Source organism: Oncorhynchus nerka, linkage group LG14, assembly GCF_034236695.1.
Source record: "Oncorhynchus nerka isolate Pitt River linkage group LG14, Oner_Uvic_2.0, whole genome shotgun sequence".
In the NCBI taxonomy this organism is placed as follows: Eukaryota; Metazoa; Chordata; class Actinopteri; order Salmoniformes; family Salmonidae; genus Oncorhynchus; species Oncorhynchus nerka.
This window is the reverse complement of record NC_088409.1, coordinates 58,885,909-58,900,483: the sequence shown is the minus strand read 5'-3', so window position 1 is coordinate 58,900,483 and position 14,575 is coordinate 58,885,909. Positions and strand designations below refer to the sequence as shown.

Genomic DNA, 14,575 nt, shown 5'->3' with positions numbered 1-14,575 from the left:
TGAGTAAACTGTTTAAACCAAGACAGCTGGGTTTACTTGTGATCTCTCATTGGGTTAAGCCATGGAAGAAGAGTAGCCCGCAATTAAAGCTTATATTTGTTCTGCGTTGGTATGCCTACTCTGTCTGGGGTGGAAAGGTAGGCCTAACTTTTGAAAGTACAGCACCATGCTCAGATTGTATTATTTGCAAACACGGACAGTTTCGTTGCAAACAACACTGATTTGGCGTTGGAGAAATATGATCAAATGAACAGATGCCTAACCTCTCTGTCCATTCTTATCTTGTAATTTCAGGTAACGTGTGGTATTAAAAAAAGTTTCCGCTATTATATAACATAAAGTAGAATTGCATGAAATGTTTATTAAAGGCTATTTTTCATGTTACTATATAGGAGATATTTCCACCCCTACTCTTGTCAATGGTAGTCTGCAAACCCACAACGGGTTGGCCCGCAGCCCTGTGCGCTATCAAAATGGCCATGTAATGTTTACAGGACAAATAAGTTTCCAAAACTGCATATCTAAACCTCTGGTCTGTCCAAGAAGTGATGGTAAATGGTAGACGTTCACTCCTATGCACATGTTTTAAAAATTATTTTGAGTTTAGGGGAGGGTCATTTTTTTTCAAGCATTCAAAGGAGGGTTTAGGTAAAATATATATTTTATTAATATGATTAACGTTACCTCCCTTAAGTATATTTTAGCAAATACATTTACTTTGTATATTAAAAAAATATAGTTTTACTCAAGTAGTATTTTACTGGGTGACTTTAATCTCTACTTGAGTCATTTTCTATTTTATGTATCTTTACGTTTACTCAAGTATGACAGGTAGGTACTTTTTCAACCACTGCTTGCAATTCCTATTTGGGGGATCGTTTAAATGAAATGTCCCACTGGGAACTAGGAGCTTCCGATAACTCGGATGGCAGATGAACGCGGCAAGAGACTAGAACACCATTCGTCATGAGAAACCGATTCACTTTCCCACTCTATATCAGAACCTGATGGAATCTAAATATCCGTGCTAAGGGTGCAATACAGGTACATATTACTGTGCAAGAGATGCAGTGTGTCAAAAAATATAGGTGAAAATCAGTGGTGTAAAGTACTTAAGTAAAAATACTGTTATGTACTGTAATTAACGACCTATTACTATGACATTTAAAAACGTTTCCGCTATTATACAACAAAGTAGAATTGCATGAAATGTTTATAAAATATTATTTTTCATGTTACTATATAGGAGATCTTTCCACCCCTACTCTTGTCTATGGTAGTCTGCAAACCCACAACGGTTTGGCCCGCAGCCCTGTGCGCTGTCAAAATGACCATGTAATGTTTACAGGACAAATACGTGTCTAAAACTGCATATCTAAGACTACTATGTCCAAGAAGTGATGGTAAATGGTAGACGTAGAAATAAATTAATTATAGTGGATTATTTCGATTGGTCCACATTTTTCCTGGAACAACTTCGTCTTGTCTTTTACGATTCTATCATTGGCCAGTTGACACATGGGTGTGGCTGTGTACAAATTTTGTAGGAAGCATATTGAATGGTTTCATATCAGCGTTTTTATAGACGATATCCGAAACTACCTGTAATAATTGATGGACATGGATTACACCGCAACCCAAAGTGTGTCCAGACAGCGTAAGTTAACGTACGTTGATCAAACTATTGGTAAGATGTCTGAACTTTTTGGCCTAGAAATGTATCTAACCGGCATGCTAATACTAATAGTAATAGCTAGCTAACAAGCTAACCCACTCGATGGCTGCTCTTCAAGCCAAAGCTAAACTAACTATCTGGAAAATGTTGCTAGCTAACTTGCTTTTTGTGTGTCATATGCGGTGTGTTATCAATCATGACAGCTAATTTCTTACTAATATGGCTAGCTAACGCCATATTGCACAAGACTGAGTTAGCTAGCTAGCTGGCTGGCTGGCTGTTAGCCACGTCATTAGATAAACTATCTGGTGACGTTGTTATATTCCATGTAGACAGCGAATCTGAAACATGTCTGATCAGTTTCGGGCCACATTATTCAGGTGTAGGTTAGAAGGTCGCGCTATTCGCTCTCAAGAGTTACGATTTCAAGCCTTCACGTATTACCTTGCTTCTAAATTGGGACATGGGACTGTGCCTCTTGTTTAGTTAGCTTCTTGTTGGTCTCCGCCCAGTGTTCAATCAGAACTTGTTCCCAATACACAGTATTCTATTTACGTCATTTAGCACCCCTTGCTTGTTCCATATTTTGTTGCGTTACATCCTGAATTCAAAATGGATTCAACACAATACTCCATAATGACAAAATTAATACATGTTTCAAATAAGCACCTTTGGCGGTGATTACAGCAGTGAGTTTTGGGGTAAGTCTCTAAGAGCTTTGCACACCTGGATTGTACAATATTTGCCCATTTATTAATTGTTAAATTCTTCAAGCTCTGTCAAGTAGATTGTTGCTAGACAGACATGTTCAAGTCTTGCCAAAACTGTAACTAGGCCACTCGGGGACATTCAAGTCAAATTGTATTAGTCACATGCACCAAATACAACCGGTGTAGACCGTCCTTACAGTGAAATGCTTACTTACGAGCCCCTAACCAACAATGCAGTTAAAAAAATGTAAAATAGTAATAAGTAAATTAAGTAATTAAAGAGCAGCAGTAAAATAACAATAGCGAGACTATACACATGGGGGTACCGTTAGTTGTGGTAATATGCACATGTAGGTAGAGTTATTAAAGTGACTATGCATAGATAATAACGGAGAGTAGCAGCAGTGTTCTAGAAGGGGGGCTTTTAGGGCCTTCCTCTGACACTGCCTGGTATAGAGGTCCTGGGTGGCAGGGAGCTTGGCCCCAGGGATGTACTGGGCCGTACGCACAACACTCTGTAGTGCCTTGCGGTCGGAGGCTGAGCGGTCGAGATCCTCTCGATGGTGCAGCTGTAGAACCTTTTGAGGATCTGAGGACCCATGCCAAATCTTTTCAGTCTCCTGAGGGAGAATAGGTTTTGTTGTGCACTCTTCATGACTTTCTTAGCTACAAACGTGAGTGCTACGGGTCGGTAGTCATTTAGGCAGGTTACCTTAGTGTTCTTGGGCACAGGGACCATGGGGGTCTGCTTTAAACATGTTGGTATTACAGACTCGGAGAGGTTCAAAATGTCAGTGAAGACACTTTCCAGTTGGTCAGCACATGCTCGAAGTACACGTCCTGGTAATCCGTCTGGACCTACGGCCTTGTGAATGTTGACCTGTTTAAAGGTCTTACTCACATCGGCTGTGGAGAGCGGGATCACACAGTCTTCCGGAACAGTTGGTGCTCTCATGCATGTTTCAGTGTTATTTGCCTTGAAGCGAGCATAGAAGTAGTTTAGCTCATCTGGTAGGCTCGTGTCACTGGACAGCTCTCGGCTGTGCTTCCCTTTTGTAGTCTGTAATGGTTTGCAAGCCCTGACACAACCGATGAGCATCAGAGCCAGTGTAGTGCGATTCGATCTTAGTCCTGTATTGACGCTTTGCCTGTTTGATGGTTCGCCAGAGGGCACAGCGGGATTTCTTATAAGCTTCTGGGTTAGAGTACCGCTCCCTGAAACTGGCAGCTCTAGCCTTTAGCTCTGTGCGGATGTTGCCTGTAATCCATGGCTTCTGGTTGGGGTATGTATGTACGTACGGTAACTGTGGGGATGACATCATCGATGCACTTATTGAAGAAGCCAATGACTGATGTGGTGAACTCCTCAATCAAATCAAATCAAATGTATTTATATAGCCCTTCTTACATCAGCTGATATCTCAAAGTGCTGTACAGAAACCCAGCCTAAAACCCCAAAACAGCAAGCAATGCAGGTGTAGAAGCACGGTGGCTAGGAAAAACTCCCTAGAAAGGCAAAAACCTAGGAAGAAACCTAGAGAGGAACCAGGCTATGAGGGGTGGCCAGTCCTCTTCTGGCTGTGCCGGGTGGAGATTATAACAGAACATGGCCAAGATGTTCAAATGTTCATAAATGATCAGCATGGTCAAATAATAATAATAATCACAGTAGTTGTCGAAGGGTGCAACAACCTTAGGAGTAAATGTCAGTTGGCTTTTCATAGCCGATCATTAGGAGTATCTCTACCGCTCCTGTTGTCTCTAGAGAGTTGAAAACAGCAGGTCTGGGACAGGTAGCACGTCCGGTGAACAGGTCAGGGTTACATAGCCGCAGGCAGAACAGTTGAAACTGGAGCAGCAGCCGGGCCAGGTGGACTGGGGACAGCAAGGAGTCATCATGCCAGGTAGTCCTGAGGCATGGTCCTAGGGCTCAGGTCCTCAGAGAGAGAGAGAGAATTAGAGAGAGCATACTTAAATTCACACAGGACACCGGATAAGACAGTAGAAGTACTCCAGATATAACAAACTAACCCTTGCCCCCCGACACATAAACTACTGCAGCATAAATACTGGAGGCTGAGACAGGAGGGGTCGAGAGACACTGTGGCCCCATCCGATGATACCCCCGAGCAGGGCCAAACAGGAAGGATATAACCCCACCCACTTTGCCAAAGCACAGCCCCCACACCACTAGAGGGATATCTTCAACCATCAACTTACCATCCTGAGACAAGGCTGAGTATAGCCCACAAAGATCAGTCCAAAATCTCTTTATATCCGAAAACCTCCGTTTTGTCTGCACGTTGTCTTCAGTAATCCACAAACACAGTCACAACAGGCAGACAAAAAAATCCAAATTGTATCTGTAAAGTTCATAGAAACATGTCAAACAATGTTTATATTCCAGCCTCAGGTTGTTTTTAGCCTAAATTATCGATAATATTTCAACCGGACAATAACGTCATCAATATAAAAGGTAAACAAGAAAGGCACTCTCTGGTCGCGCGCATGAAAAAGCTCTTTGACACGGCAGGGTCTACTCATTCAGACTGCTCTTACTCCCTCATTTTTCAGAATACAAGTCTGAAACAATTTCTAAAGACTGTTGACATCTAGTGGAAGGCATAGGAACTGCAATTTGAGTCCTAAGTCAATGGGTACTGTAATGGCATTGAGTAGAAAACGACAACAACAAAAAATCCTACTTCCTGAATGGATTTTTCTCAGGTTTTTGCCTACCAAATCAGTTCTGTTATACTCACAGACATTATTTTAACAGTTTTGGAAACTTTAGAGTGCATACACTTTCTTCTGGGCCTGAGTAGAAGGAAGTTTAATTTGGGCATGCTTTATATCCAAAATTCCAAATGCTGCACCCTACCCTTGAGAAGTTAAATCCATTATTAAAAAATGGAAAGAATATGGCACCACAACAAACCTGCAAAGAGAGGGCCGCCCACCAAAACTCACGGACTAGGCAAGGAGGGCATTAATCAGAGAGACAACAAAGTGACCGAAGGTAACTCTGAAGGAGCTGCAAAGCTCCACAGCGGAGATTGGAGTATCTGTCCATAGGACCACTTTAAGCCGTACACTCCACAGAGCTGGGCTTTACGGAAAAGTGGCCAGAAAAAAAGCCATTGCTTAACCTCTTTGGAATAGGGGGCAGCATTTTCACTTTTGGATAAATAGCGTGCCCAATTTCAACTTCCTGCTACTCATGCCAGGAATATATGATATGCATATGTTTAGTAGGTGTGGATAGAAAACACTGAAGTTTCTAAACCTGTTTCAATCATGTCTGTGACTATAACAGAACTTATGTAGCAGGCAAAACCTGCTACATGAAGCATCAGAGCTATGGGCCATTTCACTCACAAGGCAAAATTGGACATGGATTGGCTCCACTGTAATGGAATGGAATTGTAGTCATGAGAACGGCTAAGAGTACCATGGTAAACTTACTGATTTGGTAAAGGATATGAAACATTAGGGCTACCCATTTCAATAGGTCAGAAATAGAGAATCAGAGATGTGCTTCTAATGAATGACAAACATTGTATTTCATGATTTAGGCCTATAGGCTTTTTTGAGACAGACTAGAGCTGGACGATATGGACAAACATCTATATCGCGATAAATTGGCACGATAATGAGAAATTGAATAACTTTAAAACAGTGTGCACCAGTTACTTTTGTTATATGGCGCTTAACTACTACTGCTACTTGTAATATTGTACCATTTGTCCAGTTAGCAGACTTATTTAATTTCATTCTTCACATTCCTATACTTAAAGTTATTGATATCTGTAAAATCCTCGGTTTGGTTGGTACCGATCATTTTCGGTTTATCGTCCCGGCTCTACAGTAGACCACGAGTGGAGATCTATAAGTGTGTCCGTTTTTGAAGTTTAATTTTGAAATAGAGCCTACTTGTCCTGGTTGACCTCTCTCTCTTTGAGAAAGAGAGATGGATGTCTGTGAAAGGACAAAGTATACATTGATAGGAAGTGGCTGGGGTGACATAAGGGTGTCCATCTGCTTAGTGGGCGATGTGATTCTGCACTCGGAATAAAACACACCCAGAATTGATGACTGAGAACAGGGTTTATCTTACACATGGAGTGAAGAGACCCCGTTATAGGCACTGTCTGCTTAGGCCAGGCTATTTGTTGAATTGTGTCAATGTGCACTGCATAGCTCCTCCTTTTGCAGCTACATTTTGGGTTGTCCTTCAAAATGCATTGGACGTTTGCCGTTCGCCACCTTACAGCTTCACATAACATCACAGGTATTAACGATGCATGCTTGTGTTGCACAGTACTTGCAGCCTGTATTCTCCACTCCACTGACCAGAATGTGTTTTCATCCACCTCTGGTGTGACAGATCCCGAAACGAGGAGCACGTCAATGGACGGGACAGACCCCAGTCAGCTGTTTGATGACACCAGTGCAGTGCCGGGGGGGCAGCCCACTGGGTTCCAGGGCCATGGTGTTGGGACGATGGGCCACCCCGGCCGGACCCTCCTCTCAGACCCCATGTCCAACTTGGCCATGGCTTACGGGAGCAGCCTGGCCAGCCAGGGCAAAGACTTGGTGGACAAAAATGTAAGACTCATGGTAGTGACGGTACATAGCTGTGGTACCAGTTAGTAAGTGGCAACATGATGTGTCATTAAGTGGGCCTAAATTGTCTTGGTTTTGCTCCGTTTCATCTACAGCTGGATCGTTTCCTCCCCATCTCTAAGCTGAAATATTACTTTGCCGTGGACACAGTTTACGTGGGCAAGAAACTCGGCCTGCTCGTCTTCCCCTACATGCACCAGGTACTAATGCTTGTCACCCTGTGTTACTATGGTCACCATCTGTTGGTATTGCTTGTGTCCATGTCCAGACTCAGAGCTACCAAGCTGATACTGAACTTATGTCCTAGGATGACTCTCATTGAATGGGTGACTGAAGAAGGTGTATGTTTTTGTTTTGCTTTTGATTAGAACTGGGAAGTGAGCTACCAACAGGACACCCCAGTGGCTCCACGCTTTGATATCAACGCTCCTGACTTGTACATTCCAGGTAAAGGAGATTTGGTCAGGTCTACCACCCTGACTGAGACTAAACAAATACAACCTGCAACTAGCCTATTATTGTTTTAACATTGCCTTATATTATTTTGCAGCAATGGGTTTTATCACATACATCCTGGTGGCTGGGTTAGCGCTCGGAACACAGAACAGGTAAACTGGTCCACTTTGCACCTTTCTTCCCAGTTTTCTGTATAAAGAGTATCCTGAAACGTGTATCTAAACTAATCTCCCCTCTAGGTTTACCCCTGAGATCCTGGGCATGCAGGCCAGCTCAGCCCTGGTGTGGCTCATCATGGAGGTGCTGGTTGTCCTCCTCAGTCTCTACCTGGTCACAGTCAACACAGACCTCACCACTATCGATCTTGTGGCCTTCTCCGGATACAAATATGTGGGGTATGGCTGGTCTCTCTCTCTCTCTTGCTCTCTGACATGATTAGTATGACATTGCGGTTTGTGTTTCTGGATTTCCCTGTCTTTCAACATGGAAGTTGTCTTAAGTATATACTAAAGTTGTAAAGACATGATGACACATCAACTACTCGGATGAATTGTGAAAGATTCCCTTGTGTGTGCAGGATGATTGTAGGGGTCGTGGCAGGGTTACTATTTGGTCGAACGGGATATTACCTAACGCTGCTGTGGTGCTGTATATCCATCTTCGTCTTCACGGTGAGTAGCAGGAAGAGCGGACGATTAGAATCGGATTTACTCCACCCAATGTCCCCCTGCTAGCGCCTTGACTACTGTACGTAGGTTCACAAGCTTGATTTTGGCTCCCTCTGTCTGGGTCCTCTCTTCAGATCCGCACATTGAGACTCAAGCTCCTGTCTGAGGCAGCAGCCCAAGGCGTGTTGGTTCACGGGGCCAGGAACCAGCTGAGGATGTACCTGACCATGTCCATCGCAGCCGCCCAGCCCATTTTTATGTACTGGTTGACCTATCACCTGGTCAGGTAAGACCACGAGCTGACCAGGAGTGTTTCATCTGACAAGACACTTACCTCTCTATGGAAAAATAAGACTGTTCACTGACCATCACTTCTCCCCACCATTCGCTGCAGAGGTGCGGGACACATGCACGGATAAATAAAACCACACACAAATGGCATTGTAGAATTAGCATTGCGAAGTCTCACAGTACCAGTGTAACAGTAGTGTTGACCTGTCTTTTGTATTGTTTTTTAAAAATGTAATTGTCTAAGGATAATTGACTGGCTCGTTTTGTTTTGTATACTGTAATTAGTTATGTTTTCTAAGTATTTGTGAACATATGGTTGTATATTAGCAATCCAGCTTGGGTCCTCAATCGCAAAAGCTTTGACTGAGCCAAGGATGGAAGCACAGTTAAGGCAAATTCATAGCCTACGTAAGTAGGCAACGCAAGAACGAAGTTAGCTCCGTAAAATGGCTGTCCTGCGGCATTGCATTGCAGAATTTGCAGCCCACAATTTGTAATGTGTCACAACTACGCAGGGAAACCATTTCATGTGGCTTATTGTGTTCTTGCGTTACATACTTACATTGACTCAAAGGCTTTAGCATAATTTGCCTGCGCCGTCCAGTGAACACACAAAAAAAGCGCTCTTAATGTCCTTAATCACAGGATGATGTCTGTAAACAGATTTGTGGATGTGTGTTTGTAAATAAGAAAAATGCTTTTTGTACATGTCTTGGTGCCACGAACTGAAGCCCAAACAAAAGACTTTCAATCATGTAACAAAGTCATTAAGTCATCTTAAATTACAGCTGATGCTTTTTTAAACAAGCTTGACAAAATTACATGAGCATATGACACTGTAATTGATTTTCAGGCTTCAAACTGGAAAAGTGGAAAAAATATTTAATGGTTTAAGATGTTCAAATACTAGCCTCCATTTCAAATGTAGGCCTAATTACTAGAGATATCACGCTAAAATGGTGTTGCTTGCCATGCCTCAGTTGCTTTTATGAATATTTGATATACAGAGGCGGAATAACATGGATCCTCTAATGCTCTCTTCAACTTGATAAATAAACTGAAACTGGAGTACAAATTTGATATGGCTTTTTTAAATTGAACTGTTATGAAGCTGAATATGTCCTGTCCGGTATCACTAACATACACTCAAACTTTGCTTCCTATTGCTACAATTTCTTTCCAACAGGAAATAAGCTTTAATGGACAATGGCTACATTGTATCTATGTAAGATTAACACCTTAGCCCTTTTCCCTCTCTGCCCCAGGTTAGGATGATATGGTAATCAATAAGGAAAGCCGGTGTGTATGATAAAGCCTGCTTACCTTGACATTAGCAGATGTATGTCAGATATTCCTGTCAATCTTGATCCAACACTCCTGCTCTGTCCCCACTGTCACATGGCACAATCAGATAACAGAAGTTGTGGTTTACACCTTGGATTAACATGTGGTTGTCATCCGTTCTTGATCGGATCACTATCTAATCGAAATGTGTTGCATTACACATGGTAATAAAATGTGTCTTATCCACCGCTGCTTCCACATTGTGCCCAGATGCCATGGTCCCTCCCTGTATGTAAATGAATTAAACCTGTCTTGGACCTCCCATTATGAAACAAGCTGTATAAATTGAAAGGAAATGGCACGTTTTGTTTAATACTCATCATTACAGCCTACTTTTTTTATCCAATGATTTAAGACTGGCCATAATAGCCTACTGTCCCAATTAACCTTGACCTGTCCACGGCCGTACATATAAATATTCTGAGAATCTCTCCCATCCCTAAAAAAAAAAAAAGGTCACCACGCAAACGAGCTGAGTATCTGGATGTGTGTACAAAATATATTGAACAGTATAAATAGAAATGACACATAGGCCCTAATGCCCACAGTAAAAACCAAAACAAGTTCAAGTAGGCTACAAAGTGCATCTCAGAGTGGCGCAAAGCATTATCCAAACAGGTTTGGACAGGGTTGTTCTTTACGCATGGATGTTGTCTTTATATTATTGTAATCTTGTATTGAAAATAACACCTATATAGGACTAAAAAGCACCACATTTTAAAAAAAGCGACAGGCTGGGAGTACAATTGTGGTTTAGTTTCCTCCAAATAATTGATCAGTGATAAATCGCTAACGGAACCTGAATATGATAACCTATAGCGAGACGTGGTCAAATTATGAAAATGCTTAGATAAAAGCTGCAATCGATATATTGGACAGTGGCCTTGTTCATGCTTACAGAAAGCTATGTGACTTGTAAATAATCAAATCAAAAAGGAATGGATTGTAATACCAATGTATTATTTTCATATCTGATAGGCCAATAGCAACTGAAATGGACTTCACTACCCGCTAACCTTTCATTCTGGCTAGATTTAAATGTACAGGTAGGAAAATTTGGCCTACACATTACACTTTGCCATATACAGTTCTTGTCATTTACTGAGCTTTTCTGATGTGACCCAAAGATTGTAGTTGTATTACTGTTTTGTATCTTTTAACATTGTGTTATATTTAAACTGTGCTACTTTATGATTTTACTATTTGTTAATAATCGATGATTGAACATTTATTTACAATTTAGTCTTTGAATGCGAGAAACCAATAAAATCTACTTGCACTACTACATGGGTTTCTGACAATGTTCTGAGAAAGACCAATCTACATATTTCAGGTGATCTCTGTATAAAACTATTATTTGGTATTATGTTCACAATTAAATGTGTAAAATGAGGTCAGTTATGTCTCATGAAGATGGCTGTCCGTAGTCTGATTGGGTAGCGACAATATAGAAGAAAGACACAGGTGTGGTTTTACTTCGCAGACAAATATTATTCTCTATATGGCTGTCGACAGAAACTCCATAGACGACCACAAATAATTTATCCATCTGGTTTGATTGAAGTTTTTTCCTTTTGAGTTGTCAAAAAAAATAGACTAGTGCCAAGTATTGCAAGACAGTGTATTTCCAGATTCATAGCTAAGTTCATATGTTCAAACAGTACTCAGACCCCTTCACTTTTTCCACATTTTGGTATAGCCTTATTCTAACATGCATTTAAAAACTAATCTACACATTACACCATAATAACAAAGTGAAAACGGGTTCAGAAATGTTTGCAATACCTTATTGACATAACGATTCAGACGCTTTGCTAGGAGACTCGAAATTGAGCTCAGATGCATCCTGTTTCCCATTGATCATCCTTTAATAAACTTTATTGGAGTCGACCTGAGAAATGTGATTGATTGGACATGATTTGGAAGGGCATGACCTGTCTAATATAAAGGTCCCACAGTTGACAGTGCATGTCAGAGCAAAAACCAAGCTGAGGTCGAAGTAATTCTCCGTAGAGTTCCGAGACAGGATTGTGACGAGGCACAGAACTGGGGATTATGCAGCATTGTAGGTCCCTCAAGAACACAGTGGCCTTGATCATTCTTAAATGGAAGTTTAAAACCACCAAGACTCTTCTAGAGCTGGCCTCCCTGCTAAACTGAGCAATTAGGGGAGAAGGGCCTTGGTCCGGGAGGTGACCAATAACCAGATGGTCACTCTGACAGCACTCCAGAGTTCCTCTGTGGAGATGGGAGAACCTTCTAGGACAACCATCTATGCAGCACTCCACCTATCAAGCCTTTATGGTAGAGTGACCAGGCGGAAGCCACTCCTCAGTAGAAGGCACATGACAGCCCGCTTGGAGTTTGCCAAAAGGCACCTAAAGGACACTAAGACCATGAGAAACAAGACTCTAGTCTGATGAAACCAAGATTGAACTCTTTGGCCTCAATGCCAAGCATCACGTCTGGAGGAAACCAGGCACCGCTCATCACCTGGCCAAAACCATCCCTATGGTGGTGGCAGCATCATGCTGTGGGGATGTTTTTCAGTGGCGTGAACTGGGAGACTAGTCAGGATCGAGGAAGATGAACGGTGCAAAGTACAGAGATCCTTGGTGAAGACCTTCTCCAGAGCGCTCAGGACCTCCGACTGGGGTGAAGGTTCACCTTCCAACGGGACAACAACCCTAAGCACACAGCCAAGACAATGCAGGAGGTGCTTGTAACGTCATACCCAAGACTTGATGCTGTAATCGCTGCCAAAGGCCCTTCAACAAAGTACTGAATACTTATGTAAATGTGATAGTTTTTGTTATTTGTAATACATTTGCAAAAATTCTAAACCTGCTTTTGCTTTGTCATTATGGGGTACTGTGTGTAGTTTGAGGGGGGGGGACTATTTAATTTCAGAATAAGGCTGTAACGTAACAAAATGTGGAAAAAGTCAAGGGGTCTGAATACTTTCCGGAAGGCACTGTTTGTATTATGCCATGGGGACACTTATGGCAAGGATACATTTTGGACAGTATACATTGTGTACAAAACATCAAGAACATCTTCCTAATATCCTACTTTCGGTTGAAAGTTGAAAGTTTTTTCAGGTCGTTTCAATGACTTAAAAACAAAGTAATTTCAATGTAGTTTCATTCAAATGGAAACAGTATCACATTGGTCAATGAACAATTGTATTAATAATCACACATCAATTCAGTAAGTACACAGTATTAAGAACATTCAAGTGCGAATTGTCTTTATTCCACTACTAAAGAAGCATGACTAAAATCACCTGCTCATATTTCAAACATCCAGTGTGAGAAAAGACATGTTGTATTATTCTATGCCTCACCATTAAGTGAATTATTGCCAATACATATTAAACATAGGGGTTTTCATTCGGTTTAAATATTTCTTAATTACATTTCATGTAACATTTAGTCATTATTTATGCAACCAACAATTTATTTGTACAATTATATTGGTTTACAAACAATGGAGTAAAACAAGCTTATATTTTGGGGTGGACATTGCATCCTATTCTTAATCAATGGATCAACATATTTGAAAACCAACTGACCCATCAACCAACTCTTGCAAAACCAATGAACAAATATGTGAAAAAGCAACACATCTTAGTATGAAAAACAGTATAAATTCAGTATGTATCATTCACCTTGTCAAAACTGTGTATGGTTTAAGTGTACAAAATGTTGTGGACACCACGACAGACTGACCAGGTGAACGCTATGATCCCTTATTGATGTTAAATCCTTGAGACATGGATTGTGTATGTGTGCCATTCAGAGGGTGAATGGCCAAGGCAAAATATTAAAGTGCCTTTGAACGGGGTATGGTAGTAGGTGCCAGGCGCACCGGTTTGTGTCAAGAACTGCAATGCTGCAGTCTTTTAAGCACTAATATTTATTTTCAAGGATCATCCATTTGTAATAGTTCCTATTATGCAAATGTTTTTCGTCGCCACCAGATTGCAGTATATCAACCACATGAAAAAATACGTACTATTCATCACTACCTTACAAGTTCTACTCAATAATACGTTTCACTACTTATTTACTACACAAGAGTGGTAAGTCAGTACTGATGATGTTGACTGATTTTCTCATATGAAATAACCCAGTATAATCTTTGAAATTTTTGCATGTTGCATTTATATTTTTGTTTAGTGTACATGATAATAATATTTAAATTGTCTTTATAAGTCAACATGTTGGGTCCCACAAGCTGTCCCCAACACAATGACATGAATTCTGACCGTGTAAAATGCCCTTCCTTTAGTTGACTCTAAAATGTTGCATTCTATACCCATTTGAAGAGATACAAGTTATTCATGTGTTTAATAAGATTAAGAACTCTCAGGGGACCCTATTTAAAATTTTGGGGACCCCAAGTTTGGGTACAACTGTAATACTGTCCTCCGTCCCTGCTTGCTTCAACGCTTCCTCTCTTTGCCTCCTTCATTGCAGCCTGACTTACTGCTGTCTGTCTCACTACCCTCTGTAAATAACATGTATTTTGTTAAGAGAAATTTTATTAGCCCATCTTTTGACGATAGCAATCTTCATTTCAGTCAACCGCTCCTGCTGAGGTTAGAACTCTGATCAACAATCCTTGAGTGTTGATCAATGCTGGGAACGTAATAATAAGTGGGTCAACAATAATACAAAAATACATTTAAAAAGGTGAGTAAACACCATTTCACAAGTAAAAATGTGCGTAAACGGCGTTAACGCTCCTCTACATCCCTGGTTGTCTGGCAAAACCTATTAATTAACATCAGTATCCTGCCA

At 41.1% G+C, this 14,575-nt stretch overlaps 1 protein-coding gene across 3 annotated transcripts; it reads left to right on the top strand.

The window, feature by feature from the left end:
* The first annotated feature begins 1,509 nt into the window (after nucleotides 1–1,509).
* Nucleotides 1,510–9,501, top strand: LOC115141541 (protein YIF1B-like). Of its 3 annotated transcripts, none has more exons than XM_029680497.2 (8): nucleotides 1,510–1,687; nucleotides 6,773–6,993; nucleotides 7,107–7,211; nucleotides 7,380–7,458; nucleotides 7,562–7,619; nucleotides 7,707–7,862; nucleotides 8,045–8,138; nucleotides 8,270–9,501. In XM_029680497.2, exons 1-8 carry the CDS (start codon nucleotides 1,615–1,617, stop codon nucleotides 8,423–8,425), a joined length of 942 nt encoding a protein of 313 aa, XP_029536357.1. In that variant the 5' UTR covers nucleotides 1,510–1,614; the 3' UTR covers nucleotides 8,426–9,501. The 3 variants fall into 3 exon arrangements, with proteins under 3 accessions (XP_029536357.1, XP_029536358.1, XP_029536359.1); XM_029680498.2 differs by having other exon boundaries at nucleotides 1,513–1,657; XM_029680499.2 differs by having other exon boundaries at nucleotides 1,562–1,667.
* Nucleotides 9,502–14,575: the final 5,074 nt, after the last annotated feature.

Bases quoted from the DNA above. Each gene is read 5' to 3' on its own strand.
- LOC115141541 (XM_029680497.2), top strand. From the start codon at position 1,615: ATGGACATGGATTACACCGCAACCCAAAGTGTGTCCAGACAGCGTAAG. The intron at 7,459-7,561 runs GTAAAGGAGATT...ATTATTTTGCAG, and splicing joins TCCTGACTTGTACATTCCAG to CAATGGGTTTTATCACATAC. The intron at 7,620-7,706 runs GTAAACTGGTCC...TCTCCCCTCTAG, and splicing joins GCGCTCGGAACACAGAACAG to GTTTACCCCTGAGATCCTGG.